The sequence below is a fragment of the Osmerus mordax genome, chromosome 9 (assembly GCF_038355195.1).
Source record: "Osmerus mordax isolate fOsmMor3 chromosome 9, fOsmMor3.pri, whole genome shotgun sequence".
In the NCBI taxonomy this organism is placed as follows: domain Eukaryota; kingdom Metazoa; phylum Chordata; class Actinopteri; order Osmeriformes; family Osmeridae; genus Osmerus; species Osmerus mordax.
This window is the reverse complement of record NC_090058.1, coordinates 9,159,936-9,184,217: the sequence shown is the minus strand read 5'-3', so window position 1 is coordinate 9,184,217 and position 24,282 is coordinate 9,159,936. Positions and strand designations below refer to the sequence as shown.

Here is a 24,282-nt window from a genome sequence, read left to right as displayed (position 1 = left end):
ACCATCACCTCCTCCTACAGAAACAACATTGGGATCTGCACCTGGCATATACAAACACATCACTGCCAAAAAACGGCACCGTAAAGATGGTGTATGTTTTACCTTTGGATCGTCTCCAAACTGGGCAAACTGGATGTCGTTTAGGAGGCTGCGAGCTGTCTTGATGATGTCTTTGCATTTCTTTGGGGTCTCCTCTACTTTCCCTGCTAGGAAGAGACAGCAACCCCCTGTCACCTGTGAACACAACATACATGTTCTGGGTTAGCAAGGTATTGCAATGTACAATGTATTGCAAATTAGTTTATATTTTATTCATAACTTGAGGTGTCCAGTGAACACGGTAATTACATATCTGGGGAATTGCTTGAAAGAGTGGAACATATAAAAGCGATGGAAGTAGATGATTCCTGTTGCCAGTGTGTCATAGTGTCTGGGCACGGGGTTAAGGAGTTTGTTTAACAATTTGTGCTCTAAACTTTATCTTGGTTGGGAAGACACTGTATTTTCACAAGTCTCCACTCTGTATCGGGACGCAAATTTGTTTCTGGAAAAAGGTTGGTAGGACAATGCTTTAAATCATTAGTACATTAGTACTAAAATTACTTGTAGATAACAACAGTTAAACATGAATTCTTAAAACTATTTAATGGAAAGTTCAGCACAGCGGAAAGAAAGGATACAGTCCCAAGCGAGTTCCCACGTCGAAGATGAACCGTGCACCCTCTCTCCGGTACCTCGCCTCTGTGGCGGGGTCCAGTCCCTCCGACTGGGAGGGTGTATGTGCTAGGTCCTTCTTGTCCCAATACCAGCATGGTTTTATGTGATCCAGACTTGCAGCTGGATTGACAGGGATAGAATTCTCCCGGTAGTCTTTCATGAACTGAAATAATTTTACACAGAAGCGTGGTCTATATAGTCACTGACTGAAACCCCTTTGTAGCTAGCTAGCTGGCTAGCGTCTAGAATTAGCTGACTTGCTAGTTCCGTCCGTTACGTTACGTAGTAGAGAGGAATGATTATACGACCTACTTTGCCCAAAAAAATAGCACGGACAATATTGGGCTAAAACGAGTAAAACATCCATTCAATGAAAGCAATATGAATCCATACAACAGTTTACACTGGAAATTGAGTGTAAGGCGCCATATTTAATTTATTAACAATATTGCATCCAAGTGACGTCACGAGGAGGAAGGAAAATAATTGAACTAAAACCAAGACATACAACCGAACAAAAACAAGGACCTGCGACGACCGAAAGCTACCAAGTCAACCGATCGTACCCAGTACATGATCATCTACACAGCAATAATGTAACGAATGATAAGATGACAGCTTCACCGGTTATCCGGTGAGAATTAAGCAGCATGTAAAGTCAAATCGTAACCAATAAAAGTGCTTGTTTAGCAACTTATATATCCTTGACTTGTTTTTTCTTCCCGGCTGCAACCCGTCACAAAACAATGTTTACAGTGAGTTGTGCAACTTTATGACCGCCAGCCTGTAAATTATGGGCACCCATAGCGTAGGATGGGCTTCTTTTTTTTTTTATCAACAACTGACATCTTTTTCATCTAATCATATAGTCTAAATCGTTACCATGTATGGTAATTTGTATCCCACTAAAGTAAACTTCCGATCACAACCATATGGGGATGTTTATGGATGGTAAACCAATGTATAATTTCTCGATGAAATGAATGACAGTTCAACTGGCCAATGCAGTATGGAAATATTGCCGGCCATTTTGACCAATTCATTTGACGTTTGCTCTTGCTACATCCAACCGAAAACTAATGAAGCAACTTCCATCGTTCAGTACCAAATAGGATTCCAGAATCAAGGTTTTGTTTATGTGGGCGTATAACCATATTGCTCCAATCAAATCCTTTCAAAACTGTGTTACGGGCGTGGCTCTTAAAATTCAACATCAGGTTCGGTTTCACTGCTGTACCTTGTGGAAGAGGATTGAATTCCAGTCTGACAGGAGGATCGGCTGTCAATTAGAAGGTAACTTTGTTCTGCAAAGTGTTTTAAAATAAATGATGTCCGCACAATCATTATTATTCATCTGTAAATGTTTAGAAGCTTTAGCTGCCTGCCATCACTATTGCACGCATCGCTGCTCAGAAAGTGTTGCTTGCAAACTGGCGAACCAACCAGACAGGCAGGGAGGGAACCACATAATACAGTAAAGAGCCAGTCAGATTAGCTAGCTGGCTAACTCTAATGCTCGCTGGTTGTTCCACTTCAGTTCAGCTTGTCACTAGCTAGGTGAGCGAATCGTTATCGGTTATGTACAATAGTGAGCTAGCATATGTAAATTCAAACCACGTCGTTTTAAATGAATGGGCTCGTGTGTTGCTAGCAGGGTTGAGCTATCTAGTCCAATTAGATTTCGTATTTGATGGGCGTGATTCAGCTCGCTAGCTACTGGGTAACCAGCTAGCCTAGGCTAGTTTGGTACTTTCCCCTGTGATCATGATAGCTAGTGTGCTATGTGAAGTTAAGAAACACCCGCTACTGTTAGTTTACCTGGTTCCCAATTATCTGAATAACATCCATAATAGCACAGATTAGTACTCGCTTGACTAATATCAACGATATTCCCATTCAAAATAGATTAGCTATTATTATTATTATTATGGTGAAACTAGACCATGATAAAACTCACAATGTTTTATTCACGTTGTTAGATAGCTGTCAGTTGGCAGAGAGACTTCATTAAAGAATCCCTTTCACACCGAGATGACAATCCTCGGCTTTCGGGTTTTAAAGTTTGGTCCGACCACATAGACAGCAGTGTTCTCTTCGCCCTTAATGGGTGCATAGTTGATTATGTTGGTGGAGTGGAATTTTGGCAGGCTTTCAGCCATTGCCAGATTGAACTATGGCCGTGCGGTGGCCCTTGCCCAAAGAATTATGAAAGGAGTGCGAAGCTTTGTCTGATTGAGTGTTAGTGGTCGTGAGATTGTGTGTGTGCAGTGTTGGGTTGTTCTAAACATGATTGTGTTAACCATTTCAAGTATTATTGTCTTCACAATTATGTCTTTTTGAATTAGTATTGTAGCTCTCTGAACATTTGAGAGTAAAACTGAGTTTTCAAATATAGCTTTCAGACCTCAATGTTATACATTTGTGTAAGTTGTGTGCACATTATTATCTCCATGTCCTGAAAGTTGTTTGATGGCTCATATCTTTCCCACTACACAGGGAATTTTGCCCAAGGTGATGCTGAAGTGTTTAGTTCCATCTTAACTTGCACTTTGAAGTCAAATGCAAAGCATCAGGCAAAACTGGGATTTGGGCTGTAATATTGCTGGGGAATGGGTGACACAGCTGTTTTGCCAGCAGCATTTTGAGGAGTCTGTGGATACAACATGTTGTAAAGTGACGAGCTGCGCTCGGGTGTCTGTTTGCCTTGAGCAGCTGGTGCTTCATATAGCCCTCATCCTCGCAAATCTGCTGGAGTTGAAGTCTGTGTTTTTGACCTATTTTATCCAGGCATCAGATATCAATATAGACTTGCATGCCTTTGTGACATTCCCGGCACACTCTAGGCACAAATTATTCTCTAGAGGGGTGGAACCGACTGGTTTTTGGATTGCAGAAGGGCCTCACTCTGCCAACACACTGCTTTGGCCTGTAGCAGTGGCGCTGCTTTTAGCTTTAGCAAAGACTTGCAAGAAGAGCAGGTGACAGAGTGAGAATGAGGGGGTGGGGGGGAGGTAGGGTTGGTCTGAGAGAGGAGGGGGAGAGAGAGAGACGAACGAAAGGAGGGAGAGAGGGGGGGAGAGAGAGATAAGCAGCTGCAGAGGGGTTAGACAGATAAACATTAGCCCACTTGCTAAGATGGCCAGTGGAAATGGTCTAAGGTTCAGATTTATAGTGTAAACTGACCATTGACACTGTCTATTTTAAGCCATAATTACTACATCGCTACAAACACTGCTTAACCCAATGCATTGTCTGTGTCGCTTAACCCTAGGCTAACTTTAGCCTATGTTACTGTATCTGCCATGCTTTCACACGTGTAGCCTAGGCCAGGGCTAAAGTGTAGTTTGACAGAATCAATCCATGTGTGTTATAACCTGAGAGACTAGACTACTCTTGACTTATTCTGTGTCCCACTCTTTCAGGAGACATGTAGGCCTACTAGTTTGCTGCTGGAGGTCAGCATCAGCGTGGGCTTTGATAGTCACAGTTGAGCAGGAATGATTGATCACATCCTTGATTTGCTTATTTTTCTCCCACATTTGAAAAATGTAGGAGAAACTAACTGAAGCAGACATTGAAATAACATTGCCTAGTCATTCGATGAAAACTTTTTTTTCCTGAGCTGAGTCAGTCTACCATCAGGACTATTTTCTTTTCCTATAGACAAATTGACTCTTGCTGCAACAAGGAAGTAGCAAATGTGGGTCCTCATAATAAATACCCTATGTATATGTGTCACAAGATCGACTGCAATGCTAGGTCAACGCAGTGATCGTGAAATTAAAATCCTGACTCAGAATGGAAGAGCACAATATATTTTTTCAATGATGAGACATTTTCTCAGGCGGTGTTTATTTCATTACAAAACCAAATTCCTGTGTGTCAAAATGTGCTGCCGGTTGCCTGCAAAGGCTGAAAAAAAAACCTGAACTGGGTTAGTTTGAGCCTATGTCTTGTCAAGTGCGCAAACTTTGTCATGGTAAATTTGAGTTTCCATCACCAGTTTTTTCCACTTCATTTCCAAAAGGAAAGCTAGGACATTTGAATGGATATCCTGTGCCAAGATGAACAACAAATAGCCTGCCACTCTTGGTCACTCTCAGCTCAGACTACTCGTAAGAGTCGCTCGCTTGTGCCCTCTAGTGCACATTGCATAGAACAATGCCAGACATTTTTGGGAACCAGATGAATCTGCAAGCTCATGTTGCATTTGTTTGAACAGGTCTGGCCACCCTCCCGTTGAAACTGATTTCCACCCGGCCTGAGTAGTGCTGAGCCACTCACATCTGTTTATCTAATATGGGGAGGGGGGGTTGTTACGATGGCTACAGGGGAGTGCCGTTGAGGAAGTTTTGTGAACATCCAAGATGTTTCGTTGCTCTGTTGGATTGTATCCATCCAATTATGTCCTGAGGCGTTTTGTTCTGCGGCCGTTGATAAACACCCAGAGGTTTCACAATAAAACGCATTTTCTTAAATGTTTCTGGCAGTGCCAGGCTATGGGTGAATTGATTCCAGGTTTTATTTCCCCATTACTTTGGTGTTGTTGCTAGCTGGTGCCCAACAACATAAAAGCCCAAACCAACAGGCAGGTAGCTCTCCAGGAACATTTGGAGACCCCATGACTAAAGGCAGTAAGTCAATGAATAACTGAATAACAACTCGCAGCATCTCTTCTCCAGCCCCTTTGCCCTTGCCCTGCTGTCCAGTTGCACCATGGGAAAGAAGAGTCGAGTGAAGACTCAGAAGTCAGGGACGGGCGCCACGGCCGTGGTGTCCCCCAAGGAGATGATGAGCCTCATCTCTGAACTCCTACAGAGTACGTGGACATCCTCACCATCAGCCTGTTGAAACACTCCCTAACCACTTCCTCCCTCCCTCACTTCCTTGAATGAACATCTGGTGAAGCAAGAACCCAACATTTGTATTCAGATAAGATGGTCATGTTAGTTAAGTGCTGTTTCAACTGGAATGTATCTCCATTAAGAGTATTGAAATGACCACATGGGGTTTATAAAGATCAGTTTCCGTTCCTGATGATGGAACTGATTATGTCCTACTCTACTTTGAACCCTTGATAACGAAGTTCATCAAATTGTATTCTCAGATGAATGATAATATGAACGGCATAATAACAGTTGTTACTATGTAGCCTAATTGCCATCTTTTGACACGTTGATCAAAAGTGTACCAGCTGAAGCTGTAAGAGGAAGCTGCTTACTAAGGTGTGTGTGTGTGTGTGTCCACCTGCGTGTGTGTAGAGTGTAGCAGTGCTGCCCCCGCTCCAGGGAAAGAGTGGGAGGAGTATGTTCAGATACGAGCCCTGGTGGAGAAGATCCGCAAGAAACAGAAAGGTAGGCTGTGACACAAACTCATACATACATACATGCATTGCATACATACATACAAATGCAAACACTTACTCACTCAAACTCACTATCACCAATTCACACACACAAAAACTCACTATCACCAATTCACACACACAAAAACTCACTCACCAATTCACACACACAAGAGACAGGTGAAACGTGTGCGTGTGCGTCCCACCCCTCAGGACTTTCCGTGATGTTTGAGGGCACCAGGGAGGAGTACTTCTCTGAGCTCATGGCCTGGGCCCAGGAGAGCGGGGCCTCCTGCGACGGCTTCCAGGTCGCCAACTTCGGAGACGAGGGCTTCGGCCTCCGCGCGACCAGGGACATCAAGGTGCGTCCTTAACAGCCCTGCAGAGCCCTGCAGAGCACGGTTATGAGTACAACCCCCCCCACCCCCACCCCACACACACACACACACACACTCTACAGTACCAAATACAACACATGTTCATTGATGTTCGATTAGCTGACCTGATGCCCCCCCCCCCCAGTGAATACCACAGATTGATCAGCTCCTCCATTAGCAGAGCCAGGAAGGAGGTGCCCTCATTGGCATTCTCCTCCTAATGACCCCCCAATCAGCCCTCATCGACTTTTCAAAAATGCCCGCCGCTGGGGCCGGTCGATGCGACAAAGGCGTGCTAATCTGGCTCCTGTCCTCCTCCCTGTCTCTCGCTCCCGTTCTGGAGGCTGATCAATGGCCAACCGTAGCCAATACTAAGGTTAAGAATGTTTTGGAGTTGTGTTTGCTAAGGAGTCCAATGTAAACGGGGTGTAATATGTTGTGTTGGCAGGCAGAGGAGCTGTTCCTGTGGATCCCCAGGAGTATGCTGATGACTGTGGAGTCAGCCAAGAACTCTGTCCTGGGTACGTCCATGTGGTTTTAAATCAGTTATACACACGCACACACACATTGAGACACTTCTATAAATAAATAACCTTGAATAGCCTCCTGGAAACTTAAGGCTCGGCTGGGCGTTTGCCCCTGGTGCTGGCCGGGGCGTGCCCTATTCCATGGCCGACCAACACAGTGCCAACCCCCACGGTGCCCCCATATCACAGGCACATCCAACACGATATTTTTGGGGGGAACTTCTTAATCTGGAGTCAAATGCTCTCCCCATCCAGGCCCCCTGTACAGCCAGGACCGCATCCTCCAGGCCATGGGCAACGTGACGCTGGCTCTGCACCTGCTGTGCGAGTGCTCGGAGCCCGCCTCGCCGTGGCTGCCCTACATCAAGACTCTGCCCTCCGAGTACGACACGCCACTCTACTACGAGGAGGAGGAGGTGCGCCACCTGCTGGGCACGCAGGCCGTGCAGGACGTGCTGAGCCAGTACAAGAACACAGCGCGCCAGTACGCTTACTTCTACAAGGTGGTTCAGGTAAGCGCGTGTGTGTGTGTGTTTTGTGAGGGAGCCAGTCGCATCGTTTGGACTTTGTATCCTTAAACCCACAGCTCCCTGGTTTGACTGCATGTTTCACGGTCGATTTAATACAAACCTTGGATTTGAGGTCCAGGCCCATGTCCCATCAAAGAGGAGTTATAACCACGGCTTCTTTATCCGCCCAATCAGGGGTCTGCATTTCAGTCCGCTGCACTTGCTTTCCCTTTCTCTCCCTCCCTTATTTGCCCTCTTCTCCATATGACACCCTCTCGCGCTCTCGCTCTCGCTCGCGCTCTTCTCTTCCCTTGTTTGCTGTCCTCTCCTTATCTCACCTCTCTCTCTCTCTCTCTTGCTCAGCCTTCACCTGTCTGTCAGCATGTCTGTTGCCTGGCAAGAGGAATCAGGCAGTAAGAGGTTTCCAGCCGTGGAGCGGAGAGCAGACGGGTGGAGGAGAGATGGGGGCCCAGAGCAGGTTTAGAGTGCCCTCTTGCACTCAATTTCACAGGCCTCTGATAAGCTGCCAATGACACACAGAGCTGGGGGTTGGGGACCTGGCCTTGTAGTACTACAACGTCACCAGCAGGGGGGGACATTTCACTTTTCCTTAACTGGAAGGGGAAAATGTACAGAATAATACTATGTTCATGTATAGCAGACGTTTGTATCCAAAGAGAGGATTTGAACTTGGGACCTCTTGAACTGCAGTCCAATGCTCTATAACTGAGCTCTACCCATCATGCACAGAACTGGACATGAGCTGCCTACATGAGCTGCAGCCAGGAACCCAACTACTACCTTGCGTTCATTTGATTTGTTGAATCCATTCAGACTCAGTCAAATATTCAAGAACATATTTACCTGTGTTGAACACCTTGGTTCAATGGCATCCCTAAAAGAGGTCGATCTGACATGTAACACTAGAACGTTGTTTGGAATGTTCTCTGGCCAATGTTTGCAGTCCAATCGACAAAGTAAGGCTCCTGTTTTAAACGACGTAATAGTCCTCTCCATGGTTTTTTTCCGTCCACGTTTTCAGGTCCGGTTTATCTACAGCAGTGCTATCAATTCAACACAGAAGACAGAGAGGCAATGCAATATTCCCTTTATTATGAAGTCTTAAGTGTTGGCTAGACTGATGTATTGTGATGCAAATCTCCAAATATGCTAATGTTGCGTTATTAAAACACAGCGTCAGAGTGACAATTCCTTTAGTGTCTGCTCTGATCAAACGACGAGGAACAGCCAGGAGATTTTCCTTTGGTGTCGGCTCCATGTGCTCTAAAATGATTTTCTCCTAAATTATTTTGAGTTCTGGATTTTGGAATGCCTTTTTGAAGTCTTCATTAGGTTGACTGTTAATTAGGCAACGCTTACAAGATGAGGCGTCACACATTTATGGAATGGAAACATTGAATGTTTTTTTTTTTTTTCGTTTCCTTGCCTTGTCATTCTTAATTAAAAATCTATATTTTAGTTGTCTGTGGAAGGTATTGTCATTTTTATTATTTAGAACCTCAACTCTTTTGAGTTGACTATTTTAAGATCTTGAATAAACTTGGTAGTTTATCAAGGATGTTTGACTTGCACAATTGACTGAAACAATTTGGTTTCACAATTTTAACACATGGACAAAGCCCTTAAAATGAATACATTAATTGAAAAAGCCTTAGATTTGTTTAGAATTTGTTCTTGGTTTTCACAGTGTATGGCATTGTGTCTCTGAAGCACAAAACACGGCTTGACAAATGCCTTGTTTGAAATCGATCACAGCCTGTCAGTGATGTGCAGTTCCAGAATACTGGCCACTAGATGGTAGCGGCGATTTAAAGAACAGCCCAGAGCTGCTTCTGTACGAACCATAACATCGCTTAGGTAAATCCAGACAAAACAATCACAATGATACGTCTCTCTCTTTCTGTCTCCCTTTCGCTCTTTCCATCTCTTCTCTGTCTGCCTCGTTCCCAGCCTCTCTCTCTCTCCACTGTCTCCTCTCCAGCACTCACTTGTGTTTATGTACATACCAGTGGCTACAGTATGTGTAGATGCCTGGCCAGACATGAGAAGAATCGTTTCTGAATAAGCTTCAATTTGAATGATCACCTGTAGGAATGACCATTGTCATAGTATGATATACATTGATAGCAGTGAGTCTTATTGGCTGGTCACGAGTGTTTAAGACGAGCGAGTTTTAAGTGTACAAGGTGACATTCGTTGTCTCTCTCCTATCTCCATCTCTAACTCTCCTTCTCGCTTGGCTGGCACTGCGTTTGTATAGAGGGCTGTGTGTGTGTGCGCGCGCGCGTGTCCCTGTCACCTCAACTACATTTCTCTTTCATTTCATCCACCCTTTTCCCCCCAGTGCTCCCTCTCGTCACCCCTGTCTTCCTCTCACCTCTCCTCTTCCTTTTCTCCTAAACCCTCCTCTTTTCTTTGTATCTCTCCATCCCTCCCTTGTTCCTGTCCCTAGGTTTGGGGGCCGCTGGTGTCAGTGTAATGACTATTTCCAATGTCAGCCCCCCCCCCCCCCCTTCTCTCTTTCACTGTCTTTCCTTCCGTCTCTCTCTCACACACACACACAGACACCCTCTCTCCTCTTTGAGGCGGCTGCAGATGACCGGGCTGGAAAATTAGCTTGTCGCATTGGCTTTGAATTGAATTGACCTGATTGTACCTTCCCTTACATGTAGAATAGGAGACAGAGAGAGGACCTGCCTGCACGGACACCCCCCCCCCCCCCCCCCCCCCCCCCAGTCCACCTTAGCTGCCCCTCAATGTATGCACACACTATCACGCGCATAACACATACACACACACACGCACACACACACAGATGAAGGGAGGGATAGAAATCACCTGTCTTGGGTTGGAACAAGGCAGTGTCTGATTCTGTCTCATACATATCAAACCCTCCTTAGATCTGGCATGGGATAGAATTATCTGTGTATACGCAAGAGTTTGTGTGTGTGTTCGTGTGTGTTCGTGTGTGTTCAAGTGTTGCGTGTGCACAACCTGGGTGGGCGTGTGGCTGTGAAAGGACTTCATAAGGTGACCCCTGGTATGCATGGGATGCAGAGTAACCTTGGGGGAGAGTGTGTGTGTGTGTGTGTGATGAGAAATGGTTGAGTCCCATAGGTGTCGTCTCTGTTACCTTTCTTACATCCTTTCCTGTTTCTCACTCCATTTTCCCTCCCTTCTCTCTCTCTCTCTCTCCAAATGAGCTAGAAGGCTCTTACTCATCATTACCCTGGCTCGCGTTCACGGCATTGTGCATTCATATATAATTCAATTATTTTTACGTGGTGATTCTAAATTGATCATACCAGGGATTAGCCAAAATAGTGGCCTGGCCATACTTGACCTAACAGTCAAGGCGTTCATCAGTAGTCTGCAGGTCTAATCTAGTGACTCAATGACATCATAGCTGCCTTCTATCTTCTGGTCCTGAACCAATTAGCAGCCTTTTACCAGGACCCGATACCCACAAGCATTTGCTCTGCGTGGGGTCTCCACGCACTAATTGTTTTCCTGGACCTGACCTCCTCCCTCTCTCTACCCCCCCTGCTTCTCCCCTTTCTATGCCTCTCTCTCCATGTAAGCTACCCCTCACTTGTTTCTGTCCCTCTCAACTCACTACCCATCTCCCCCCCCCCTCCCACTGTCTCTCTCACACACACACACACACACACACTCCACAGTGGCTCATGATGGATGACCCTCGCCTGGTGATGCTAATGCATCAAGAGCTCAACATGCACCATTGTGCCCCCTTTGTGTGTGTGTGTGTGTGTGAGTGTGTGTGTGTCTTACCACCACCACACATCTCACTTGTGGACCAGTCTCTCCACCAAAAACTACCTCTGACGGTGTCAAGCTCAGTCTGGCTTGTCTCCTTTCAAACGTGGGGCTAACTGGAAGGACGGCCCAGGCCGCTGGATGACTGTTCGGTTCTGAGAGCAGCTGGCCCCCACAGACCAGCATTGAACTCACTATGAACCCTGATCCAGAGAACTTCTTTCCTTCTTTCTTTCTACTATACTTTCTTTGTCTGTCTGTCTGTCTTTCTGTTTTTCTTTGCTTACTATTGCTCTCCCCTGCCTCTCCTTCCCCCCTTCATCTCTCTATCCTCTGTGGCCATGCTGGTGGGAGGTGGCCTCCTTCCCTTCCCTTCCCTCTCCTTCTCCTTCCCCTATTCTCCTCTCTTCTCCTCTCTTTCCCCTGTTTTTGCTTTCTTCCTTCTCAGCCCTCAGCCTCCTCCTACCACCGGCCTCTTATCTTTTAATGGCTGTCAGAGGCAGCGCGTAGAAGCTCAAGCACAGGGTTCTCCATAACTTTACACACACACACACACACACGTGCATTTTGCAAAATGCACACACATGTATTTTAGAACTAGATGGAGAGAGCAGATTTGGTATTATCATCCTTCCCCGCAACCACCTCTCTCCCTCAATTTAAGGGGGGCTCAGTTTGCCAACTTTTGGTAACAAGTGCACATACCTTTGTGTTTGCGTTGCTGGGGGTCGGATGTTGCGTGCTGTCGCTAGGCGAGTGATTCTCCTCACCTTACTGTAGCTATGAATCCGTGTCAATGCCTGACCATCCAGCCTTAAGGAGGAATATGATGTGACCACTGGTTACTACCTTTTGCCACCCCTGCCTTAACCAGGTGTCGGCCTGTCTGTCGCTGCCTGTCTGTTTCTGAAGGGTGTGCATGTGTACGCACAACAGACTTGTAAAGGGCAGGCATGATGCTGTGTCAAATCTGTACTGCTCTGACAAGCTGGATTACAAACAAGAAACCTATTGTCAACCTACAGAACTGTAGCCTGTTCTGTTGTCTCTGGTGTGCCAAGACGACAGACACGCACGCACACACATCCAGGACAGCGTGCATGCGGTAGAGTGAGACCCCCGCAATGCCTCACTTGGGCATTCCAAGCGCCGATCCAGGCCCTTTTTACTGCTCATTTTGCATGTTTGGAGGAGAAGAGGGCTTCAGGAGGCAGAATTGGACCCTAGTGCTCCTCTCTCTCTCTGTCTTTCTTTCTCTCTCTCTCTTTCTTTTGCTCTTTGTCTGTCTCCGTCTTCCTTAGCGCTCCCCTCTCTCTCGTTTGCTCTGCCCTCTCTCTCTCCTCTCTCCAGCCCTCGCTCCATCTCCTCCACCAGGTAACCCCAGCTCACCAGCAGCAGCTCTGGCTCATTGCAAATGAGCCCTTGGGGGCGACCACGGCCGCAGCTTTAAAATGTAGATTCAAGTGGCGCTCCTTCTGTGTGTGTGTGTGTGTGTCTTGTCAGCCACCCCCCCCCCCCTCCCCACCTCCTCAAATTGATGAAGCAGATTTATGACGGCTGCTGGGCACAACAAATTAAGTTGACAGTGATGTATGGGGGGCTACCGCTACCCTGATCCCCCCCCTAGCCCCATGCGTCGATGGACCATGCTCGCACACACACTGCCCCCCCCTCCCCTCCCTCACCCCTCCCCATACTCCCACACCCTTGTTAGGCGTCCGTTGCCCCCCCCGCCCCACGCATAATGAAATTTCACACACTGATTTGTGTTTTTATTTTTGCTCTCTCTATTTTTTCCCCCTCCTCTCTTTCTCACCTTCAATCTTCAGACTCATCCCACCGCCAGTAAGCTGCCCTTGAAGGATTCCTTTACGTTCGATGACTACAGGTTGGTTGGTGTGTGTGTGTGTGCTTATTGTTTTTTGAATAGGTGTCCCTCCTCCCTCTCTTCAGACTTGAAAATGCCTGTGTGTGTGAGTTAGTACAAGAATCTAGAGCAACTGCCACGAGGCAGGATGGCCCCCTTCAAAACGAGGGTGTTTGTTCTCATTGTTCTTTCATTAAGAGTCAAATTATCTTTGAGGGAATAATTTATCGCCACAGCTTTCTTTTTATCCCCCCCCGTTCCTTCCCCCTCCCCCCCCCCCACCGTTCCCATCTTCAAGTCTGATGCAAGGCTCTGCTCCTGCTGGGCAATGCGTTGTGGAAAAAGGTGTCCGGCTTCCTCTCTCCAGCGCCGGCACCCCCCCCCCCCCCCCGAGCCTCTGGCAGCCCGCCCCCCCCCCTCTGGAATGATCATTCTCCTGCTCACGCTCCTAGATTAGCACCAGATACGGGCAGATAATAGTTTGATGAACTCCTAAATGAACGGCTGATATCTCACATGACTTACTACAACTTGCGTTAATAAACCATCACCCAATCATGATTTATGATTCACCTTGAAGGAGGCATGGCCTCATCTTCCCGGTTTCGGTAGATTATGACGAGAGCCGTTCATCGGAAGTCTCCAATTGACAGTTGGCCTGGCATCGCCAAACCAGTTTGCAAGTGCGGATTAGTCTGGCCATCTTGGTTGGTTACGAAAATGCCTTATTGGCGTTCCTCTGTAGAGTTATTGTATCAAACCTGCCCAATATCAGATAAATGGTTGTGATTGGCCCTCACGATTGGGACTCACGATGCCTGAGTAATGAGTGTTAGCTTTGATTAGGATTGATCCAACCTTTTCCTGATTGGTGAGTCCTCCCCCCTCCTCCTCCCAGATGGGCAGTTTCTTCAGTGATGACCCGTCAGAACCAGATCCCCACTGAGGATGGCGTCCGGGTCACCTTAGCCCTCATCCCGTTGTGGGACATGTGTAACCATACCAACGGCCTGGTGAGTCTTTCCAGCATGCCTACTACATGCATGCACAGGTTCTAGAACAAGGAACTCTAATGACAATAACACATATAAACACGTATACACACAAACAAACACACACAGAATGCAAGTTTGCCAGTGAAGCCAGATCTGTAAAAAAAATCCTCACTTGATTAGGCTCAGCTCAAGGGAGTTGTTTTTATTTTTCTATTTATCAGGATTATTTGGCTCTGATTGTGTTCAGTGGCTGATTGAATCAGAGCAATATCATAGCTTGTGTTTATACCCTCTAATGAGATTTAACAGGGAAGAAAGTCCTTAAAATGTGAAACTGCATCATTAAGACATGCAGTGGAACGTTTTCCAATGTATTCCCCTTGGTTTGGGTTTGATAAAAAGAGATGTTGTTTTCCTTGACTCTGCATATTTTTTGCGTATCTGCTTTATTCTTCATCAGATTTGCCGTTATTGAGAAATGATATGTGTCAACTCAATTTCCTTCATTTCAGGTCTCGCTAACTCTCTACATGGAAATCGTATTCATTGTGTGATCTTTAAATGCATGATGCATGCTCAGTTAAAACGTTTTCTCTAATGATTTTCTGTTTGTTTTGGCTTGCTTATCTTTTTTTTTTATCATTGTCCCCTTGACGTTCTCACTTGAGAACAAGGAAATGTATTCTATTCTGAGGACAAACTAGTTGCTGGAGTCACTACGGCAGTAAGGGTCTCCTTTCCAAACACGTCTTGTTCCATGGCACCACCACTCATAGACACCTGGAGAGTTCAAGATACACTTATGAAATCATTCCCAGCCACCCAGCACCTAACCAATCCCTTTCACTTCTTATCCGATCCAAAAAGCGACCAATCGATGAGCTTGCTCTGCTCTCTGTTCAGATCACCACGGGCTACAACCTGGAGGACGACAGGTGTGAATGTGTCGCCTTGCAAGATTACAAAGAGAACGATCAGGTGAGTGCCCCCTTGCTTTCACCTACTCACTCACTCACACACACACACACTCACGCACACTGTGGCTTGTTGGGTTTGTTATCAACCCAGTCCAGAAGAGGAGGCCCTGGCATGCGCTCAGACGGGGAGGATGGGAGGAGGAGAGGTTAGAGGGAGAGAATAAGAAGAGGGATGGATTGAGTCAGGTGTTCTTCCTCTTTAATCCCTCAGCTGCCTCCTCACGGCCAAGGGCCTTCCCTGACTCTCACACACACACTCTTCTCCCTCCTTGTCTCTCTCTCTCGCTCCATGTCTCTCTTTACAACATGAATTATTTGATAAGATTCAGAGGGACAGAGAGATGGGGGTGGGGGCAGGAGTAAAGGTGGGGGTGTCTGGGCTGGGGGGCTGCAGTACAGGACCAGAGAGGGACTCGAAAGGCCATTTCATCCCTGATTTGATCGTCCGATTACAGTGTCTGTGCAGAGGAACAGCAAAAACAAACTAACCTGTGTTTTTTTGTACCAGCCTGTTTGTCTACCTCTCTCCTCTCCCTCGTCACGTCTCACTCTCGTCTCCTCCTGTTGTGGTCCATATTCCACGTATACGAGTGGGGTATTTGGAGAAGGAGAGAGAGAGAGAGGGGGGGGGGCGAGTCTCATACGAATCTCATGGATGTCTTCCATAAAGCACTAGGACACGACTCTCCTACATTCTTAAAAACACGTGGCCATTCATATTGAAACCACCTCCACAAAGCCTTTCAGGATCAGCTCCCCCACTACGAAGGACCTTTCCTGAGTCCTCCTTTCTCGTTTGACCTCCTCTCCCCCCCTCTCCGCCCGCAGATCTACATTTTCTACGGCACCCGCTCCAACGCCGAGTTCGTCATCCACAACGGTTTCTTCTTCGAGGACAACGCCCACGACAGGGTCAAGATCAAGCTGGGCGTGAGCAAGAGCGAGCGCCTGTACGCCATGAAGGCCGAGGTGCTGGCCCGCGCCGGCATCCCAGCGTAAGCTATCCTCCCAGACCCCAAGCACCAGGAGCATCCACCCAGGAGCCTCCGCCACCAGCCTAGTTCCTCCACAACAACACGGGGGGCATGCATCATTTACGTCCGCCCCGGCACTTTCATCACCGCCGAGCTTAATCATTTTATCATTACCCTAATATTATGCAGCCCTCTCTCTATGGCATTTTTAATCAGACGCCTTTTAATCTCTTATTGATGACACGCTAAATCTCAACAGTGGAAATTAAATGAAAGAATCCCCATTGTTGCTGTTGGTGCTCTATTAAACTGACAGATACAGTGATGTGTGGTTTCAGAGGAAGTGGCAACAGCACACTGTCAGTTGACAGAGAGAGATACAGAGAGAGAGAGAGACAGAGAGACAGAGAGAGAGACATGTAGAGACAGACAGAGAGATAGATACACAGAGAGAGGGAGACACGGAGAGAGGGAGACACGGAGAGAGGGAGACACGGAGAGAGGGAGACACGGAGAGAGGGAGACACGGAGAGAGGGAGACACGGAGAGAGGGAGACACGGAGAGAGGGAGACACGGAGAGAGGGAGACACGGAGAGAGGGAGACACGGAGAGAGGGAGACACGGAGAGAGGGAGACACGGAGAGAGGGAGACACGGAGAGAGAGACACTATGAGGCATTATGAAGGCATTCTGAACCAGGCCATAGTCTCTCAGAGTAGGCTTTGTTAGAAAGAGGTAATTTGCTTTGCTTGGATGCAGTCTCGCTGTAGCAATGGGCTCAGAGGTAATTTAATAGTTACACTGTAGAAGCTGGCCTCTAATACATTTTAGATGTAATAATGTCAGCCATGTCTATTGTTACATTGATCAATTTGTTGAAATTCAGGAAAATATTGCCCCCTGAAATTGCCTTTGTCTGTGACATAATGGTAAGATGCTATTGTTTTGCCTTGGCTTCTTTTTATCTCCTACTTTTGTTTCTGCCTTAAATCCTGTAACTTCATAGAGTGACACGAAATAGCCCTTGTATTGAGTTTATTGGAAGGATGCATGCGTTTCTGCTGATGTTTGTGAATTGGGTGTCAGAGAGGGAATTACAGCAAGTCATCCACCTCTGACACATCAGGAGAATATTGATTTGCTGTGTCAAGTCACCACTGTACATGTAAGAGAGAAAGGTTTTGTTGGAAGAATTTCGACCATTTGTGACTTTCATGAGAGCATTTGTAACTTTCTGTTCCTTTAGGTCGAGCATCTTTGCCCTGCACTGTAGCGAGCCCCCCATCTCTGCCCAGCTACTGGCCTTCCTCAGGGTCTTCTGCATGACCGAGGGTAAGACACACACACACATCCAACCTCAAACTTTAGCACAAGGACTTTCCCAGTGGATCATCTTTGCCACGGTCACAAACCCCGGTCACACAGACTCCACACGCCACCCTCAACACTCTTCCCGGCACGCTCCTCGCTCGCCCCACCGTCAGGCGGCTGCTTCCCACCCTGGCTCGCCAGTGGGGGGGCTGGAGTCGAGCGGAAACAACCGGTATAAGAAGGTGGAGGTGAAGGAGCTGAGAAGGATTCGGGGGGGGGGGTGCACTGTCCGTTCCCTTAGGTTGTTAATTGATCAAGGCAGGACGCCAGATGTGTGGAAGGGAACAATCCGCGGGGGCCTGAAATATTCATCGGCGTGTATGCAGAAACACGGGCAGTGTCATAAATCCCCAACGCGCCTGAGCGAGGCCGCATCCTCCTTAGGCTAGGCCTCCTCCTCAGGCCCACTACCATATATTATTCACACCCTTGCTGCATGTTAATTTTTAAAATGGCCCCAGACCCTTTGGAAGGGGAGGGGGAAGCTGGGAGGAGCAGGATTAGGGGCCTATACAGATGTGACACTGGGATGCGCCACGCTAGCCGCTGGCGCGCTCCAAACCTTTCATCTTCGGCTTGTGTCATCAAAGTGTGATGACGTAATGGCTCTGATCAAACTGGTTTGGTTAAAAGGCCTGGAAAGGGAACCGCTAACGATTTAAGCTGTTGACCCTGGAGGCTCTCTCTTGCTTACCTGTTAATGAAGCTATGCTCTGGCTGCTACAGAGGAGTGAGTAGTTATGATGAAGGGTGTCGTCATGGTAAATAACCAACCCCCAGTGGGCTGGAGTTTGGCCAAGCAGGTTCCCCCATGAAACACACTTTCACTTTGACTGAAATGTATTTGATTTATGTATTTGTCTGATTACTGGGAACTCCTAAATGTTTAGCCTGCGCATAAGCTTAAAGAGACTATATCCCCAAATATTTTTCCTTGAATGCCTTTGTATTTGGTCTCTTTCTCCTTGCAGAGGAGCTAAAGGACTACCTTCTTGGAGAGCACGCCATCAATAAGATCTTCACCCTGGGCAACACAGAGTTCCCAGTGAGTTGGGAGAACGAGATCAAGCTGTGGACCTTCCTGGAGACCCGGGCTGCCCTGCTCCTTAAGACATACAAGACCTCCTCAGAGGTCAGCAAACTCTCTCCAACCACATCTCCTCTCCAATCGCATCCACTGACAGTTCTTTATTTAAGTGAAACTACAGATTTTTTACACAGTGTGGTATCTCCTTTTCTTGTTCATGTCCCTGTCCCCCGCACCCCACCTCTGTGTCTCCGCCCCTCGTGCCCTGTCACGGTATGTCCCCATCTGGTGTGTTTCCATGGCGTGTCCCCTACCCACTTCCCTCTATCCAGGAGGACCGGTGTGAGTTGGAGAAGCCCGACCTCTCCCTCCACTCTCGCGTTGCCATCCAGCTCCGCCTGGCTGAGAAGCTGATTCTGGAGCGGGCGTCTGCCAGCGGACGGGCCAAGCGCCTGCACTTCCAGAAGCAGCTGGAAGAGGGCGCTCCGCTGCCCCGCTACGAGGAGAGCGACATCGCACTGCTGGAGAATGCTGACGCGGATGCTAAGATACCGATCATTTTGCGCAAGCTTGAGGAGGTCGAGGCAGTTGAGCAGGAGCTGAGCCTGCCCGAGGTCCTCTCCCAGGAGGAGGACCTCGGGCAGGGCGACGGGCAGAGGGAGGTCCCTTTAGTCAACGGAAATGTCAAGTTGATCAATGGTACCGATGTTAGCCCGACCGTGGATGCCAGTGAAGATGTTAGCCCAACTGTGGAAGCTAATGGAGACACTAGCCCACTGCAGGAGGCTTGTAAATTAGCTAGCCCAACTCAAGAGGTTAGCAAAAGTGCTACCTCAAAGTTGGACATAAGCAATAATGCTAACTCAATGCAAGATGGTAGCCCAGAACAGGAAGTCCAAATGGATCATGAGAAGGCTGTTTCTCACACAAAAGACGTCAACAGCCTAAGTGCCCAACGAACTGGAGACGAACCCAAAGAGAATAGTAAATAGATATATCTCTATTATTGTGGAAGAGAAGCCACGGCCCCTTACTGTTTATTTATTTTTGTCTTTCATAAGTGACGCACAGAAATAAAGAAGGAGCTGAAACAAATTTAAATAAAAACCAATGGCAGAACCTTTCACTGTCTGTTCATCCAACGTGGCTATTGTTAGGTGTTCGCAGCAGAAACGGGCAGTTGAATATTTCTGTCAGCGCATCTCTGTCTTTTGAGCAGTACAGTAAGTCATTTTTAATTAAACCTGGCTTTGTTTAGTTTTTTTAGCAATGCTTCACTGGTTTACATCGAGTTAATTCCAATTTGTAAAAACCCTTTGTAATGTCTTTACTAATAATTGAAGTCTCCCTTACTTCCAGGTAGACCTATTATTATTTTTTTGCTCAAGTTAATATTCCAATATCTTCCTCCTAATATTTGACCCAGACATCGTTATTTGTCTGAGTACACATCTAGAATCAGGTTATCACATCTCTGTTGAGACCACTGCCATCTCACGTTCCTCTTACTGTTTCCTTCTAATCGCGTTTGCAACAGAACTGAAGAGATCTGGTGTGCAAGGCAGATCTCTGCACTTAACAAGATTCCTTTGAGTTTGAGCAATTTGAAATGTGACAATCTATTATTTGAGTCAAATGAGGTTGTATACATTGTGGTTGACTGAGCTGTCTGAACTTAATTACTTTATGAATGTACCTTCAGCTCTCAAGTTGCAGTAATGACCTAAGGATGACTCGTCATGGTGACAAGGGTCTCACTTATGCTAGCCTAAGATAAAGCCATACTGTCAGAAAGGGGATCAAAATTCAAACCTCAGCCAAGCATGACCTGTAAATTGATCCATTTATTTGACACAATCACGTTGTAATCATTTCAATTTGGACTGTTGGACAGCCATGGGTTCATCTCAACAGGACTCATCCTATATTAGACTGCTTCTGATTTTTTTTTTTTTTTTTTCTTGTTATCTGTTATATTTGCAGCATTGGCTTGTGTTAACATTTGTCGCAACCTGGTGTCCAGCTAGACATGCAGTATAGTACATAAATAACAACTGTTACTGTGCTAATTTCATTTTCTAGTAGTGGTGTTGGTAGAGGAGTCCTAAGTTTGCATATTTGTGTCATCTTGTTTATACAAATATTTTGTCATGACATGATAAAAGGAGCTTTTTTCAGAATTAAATAGAAATTAACTTCAACCTGGGCCTAACATGTTAATAAGGCTTCTGTAAGGTCCTACTTATCTGGATCTGTCACTAGCTTTTAGAATGAGCAGTCAGTTTACAGTATACACTGCAAGTGTTAGTTTGAGTACTTCATTTCAAATATTACTTGCAGCATATGTAAAATATATGATTTGGTACTTGTTTTTAAATTGTTTACATTTTCCACCCATTTGTAACCCAATCTATATGCTGCTTTTCCAAGATGATATGGACTGACTTTGTAGAACCTTACAGTTCACAGATTTAACAATACACACAATTAAAATATAAACCACTGTCAACAGACTCCTCTCCATCTTCCCATAATGCAGTAGTTTGAGTTGTTTTCTGCGTAAAGAAGGAGATTGTACAGTACAGACTATTTGGAGGATAAGCAAACTTGCGAGAAATCTGTCCACATTGAACGGGCCGGAGATTAAAGTTAATTTCATTTCTCACTTCAGTGTTGTGCCATTTTATTTGTCTACTCCTGACCCTTTTCTTCCCTATGGCCTTCAGATCCCATCTTCTCCACAAAGACAAGGTCACCATCCCCATTCCTTTTCTCCTCTTTCTCTTTTGTTGGGGAGGGGGGGGGTAAAAAGTATTATTTAATGTATTTTTCCCTACTTTGCCCCCTGGCCCTATTACGAATTTATAAAAGAAACATTATCTTGAATCATTTAATTCGGGCCAATTAAATTTTGAAATTTCCTATTCATAATTCATTGGACTCCAAGATAAAAACCCTTTAATCCTTGAATATATTATTATAATGGGCGTTGGGGTGGGCAGTGGAGAGGGAGGTAGTCCTGCACATGTCCGGTATTGTTAGTACGGGCTGTGTCAGTGCTGGGAGCACAAGCGTGAGGACAAGGAGCAGGCCTGGGACCAGCGCTCCAAAGTAATCCTTCACCATGAATTATACACTCAACCTCCTTATTAATATACAATGGGAGTTGGTCCCGGCCCTGTCGGCCGGGAAAGACAACTCATTGGCATGCAAGTGTTTACAAATAGCGTTCCTGTGTCCTGTTTGAAGTTTTGAGGGAAGGGCAACGCTTATAGTTTGTGACCAGGGGTATGTTTGGATGGATGGTGGCAGGATCGTTGTGTTTAAGAAGAAGCTTGAACTTGTCTCAAACCGCATCTTCTTCAAACCCTGTCTGCTTACAGATGAACGTTAGTTCTGGTCGGAGGTTAGCTAGCAGATAAACGGTATTGTCCATCTCACATGCCAAATCTCAGATTTGTAAGACATTCTATGTGGTTTGGTTTCTACTAGCCTCAGTGGGAAACTTCAGAAGGCAACTATAACATTTCCTGTCTGGCCGTTTGTTTTTAATAACAGTCAAGTGGTTCTCAAGCGATCAACTTTCATCAGTAGAGAACAAGTCAAAACATTGCAGCTAGTTTGTCAGTTCCCTGGCCTGTTAGATTTATTCCAATATAACAGTTTACATCGTCAATATCCGAGTGCCACTTTGTTGTTTTTAAACTGAAAAGTAAAGATGACCTCCTCAGGGTGTAAGCAAGACTTTTTCAGTCAAAAAGTTCCACCTGCCCCGACAACATCACTGATACATACAATCACATGGCTAAAGACTCATTAAAAGAGAGAGCAATACTACAGAAGGCCAATGATCATGGAGTGTCTCACTGTCATCAAATAAAAAAAGAACACTGTGTGTCCCTCCTTGTCGTCCTCCTCCCCACGATTCAAACTTTCTACGTCCCATCGTCCCATCACTTCATCTTTACTCCTACCCCCCCCCCACGGCCCCTCCCTGAGCATGAGTAAGCCTGCCTCCGCCCGAAGGCAGCATCAAAGCCTATAATGAAAGTGTCCATGTATTATTGACGAGGGGGTGTACAAGACCGAGAGGATTGGAGGGGTTCTGGCCTTGCGTGACCGGTCCCATCTCGAGGTCCTCGTCCCGATGCTTCCTGGAAGTGACATGTGTAAGGAAGTGATTGGCAAGTGCTGGGTTTGGTTGAGGGGTGAAGGTGGAGGCAGGTGAAAAAAGGTGTGAGTAACAAGTGCGATCATCAGAGCAGAGTGCGTGACAACTGAATATGCAGAGTGATGGAGGAACGTAGCAGGGAGGATGAGCTTGGCTCACTTTCTGCAGCCACACATGCAGGCTCTCAAACACACTGAAATGCTCATGCGCTCTCGCTCTCTCTCTCTCTCTCTCTCTCTCTCTCTCCCCCTCCCTCTCCCTCTCTAAGGGGGAAGTTGTTCTCCAGCACCTCACGTCGGCCGCTGTTTAACATTTAAACAGCAGGGGAAACGATACCTACAACAGTAGTGAGATTCACAGGTGTGTGTGTGTGGACAGTGACAATAGCAGGAGAAGGAGGAAGATCGGTGGGAATCAAGAAATGACCTCTTCATACCTGCGCATTACTTACGTTTCAACGATGTCTTGTCATGAACGTTTGCCTTAGAATGGACATTCAGCCAGTGTATTGTGTTCATTCTTAAGGAAGCCAACACTGGTTGAACTGAGTTTTCTCCTTCTGTGTGGACACAGAGGAGGGCACACACGCACACACACCTCTACCCTTCTCACTCCCTCTCACGCAAAGCAACCTCAGTGCTCCCCGGTGGCCTGAGTGGCCACTCTCACTCTATCCTAGTAGCAGGAGTTCAAGCTGATTTGCTATTCCTCCTTAGCAAGCAACATTTAATTTTTAATCCTATTTAAGCCAACTGGAAATAGTATTTTGCAACAGTGAAACCACTGCATGCATTATGGATGACGTGTCTTTGCTAATGCATTGGGAATGTTTAGCAGCAGAAGGGGAGGCAGAGTGATGCATGGGAAAAACCCTGTGGGCATTGTGGCGCTAGGACCGGATGACCTGCCACACAGAGAGAGAGAGAGAGAGAGAGAGAGAGAGAGAGAGAGAGAGAGAGAGAGAAGGGAGAGAATGAGGGGGGTGAGACAGAAAGAAAGAGCAAAGACACAAGCTAGGGTAGATGAAAGAGAAAAGAAGGGTGGAAAGGGAAGATAGGGTGGCAGAAAAGATGAAAGGGATGTATAAAAAAGAGAGGAGGGAAGGGAGACAACGACTCCCAACAGAAATGAACGGGGACAGAGAAAGGGGGATGGGAAAGTGATGGAAAGAGGGCGAATGGATGAAGGGGGAAAGATTCAACGGAAATGGAGAGAGAATGATTGGCAGACGAGCCCAAATTAGAAAGTTGGGAAAGAGTCCGAGGCAAAAACAGAGATCGAAAAAGAGATAGGGTTGGAGAAAAGACAGGCAGAACAGGGTGTCGTAAAAGATCGAGGGATAAGGTGAAGGAAAGAGCAGGAGAAAGAGAGCAAGAAGTGGGCCTGTGCAGCCCAGCTGAACGCAGATGCAAATGGCATGCTGATAAGGGACCATAAATTGTGTGTGTGTGTCAGAGAGACGTTTCCCTCTTCCAGGCTCTCCGCGCGTCCCCGCTCCCCTAACCTGACAGATGCACACATAGGTCATCTGTCTCTACAACCCCCAAGCACACAAACACACACACACACGGGGATGAATTGCAGCTTAGAAAAGGCCCAGACAATATCTAAATCTCAGCATTCTTTT

At 46.5% G+C, this 24,282-nt stretch overlaps 1 protein-coding gene and 1 long non-coding RNA gene across 2 annotated transcripts; one reads left to right on the top strand and one right to left on the bottom strand.

Annotated features, from left to right (window-relative positions):
• Positions 1–107: 107 nt before the first annotated feature.
• LOC136949482 (uncharacterized) lies at positions 108–1,148 on the bottom strand. Its single transcript, XR_010877429.1, has 3 exons — positions 681–1,148; positions 349–430; positions 108–234 (listed from the first exon to the last, which is right to left on the bottom strand). It is a non-coding gene; the product is annotated as an uncharacterized lncRNA (long non-coding RNA).
• A 797-nt stretch (positions 1,149–1,945) lies between these two features.
• setd3 (SET domain containing 3, actin histidine methyltransferase) lies at positions 1,946–21,149 on the top strand. The gene is made up of 13 exons (XM_067243760.1): positions 1,946–2,010; positions 5,400–5,536; positions 5,979–6,071; positions 6,275–6,423; positions 6,887–6,959; positions 7,221–7,477; positions 13,102–13,160; positions 14,038–14,152; positions 15,038–15,112; positions 15,940–16,106; positions 17,333–17,418; positions 18,429–18,589; positions 18,817–21,149. Exons 2-13 carry the CDS (start codon positions 5,434–5,436, stop codon positions 19,474–19,476), a joined length of 1,998 nt encoding a protein of 665 aa, XP_067099861.1. The 5' UTR covers positions 1,946–2,010; positions 5,400–5,433; the 3' UTR covers positions 19,477–21,149.
• Positions 21,150–24,282: the final 3,133 nt, after the last annotated feature.

Bases quoted from the DNA above. Each gene is read 5' to 3' on its own strand.
- setd3 (XM_067243760.1), top strand. From the start codon at position 5,434: ATGGGAAAGAAGAGTCGAGTGAAGACTCAGAAGTCAGGGACGGGCGCC. The intron at 7,478-13,101 runs GTAAGCGCGTGT...TTCAATCTTCAG, and splicing joins ACTTCTACAAGGTGGTTCAG to ACTCATCCCACCGCCAGTAA. The intron at 14,153-15,037 runs GTGAGTCTTTCC...CTCTCTGTTCAG, and splicing joins GTAACCATACCAACGGCCTG to ATCACCACGGGCTACAACCT.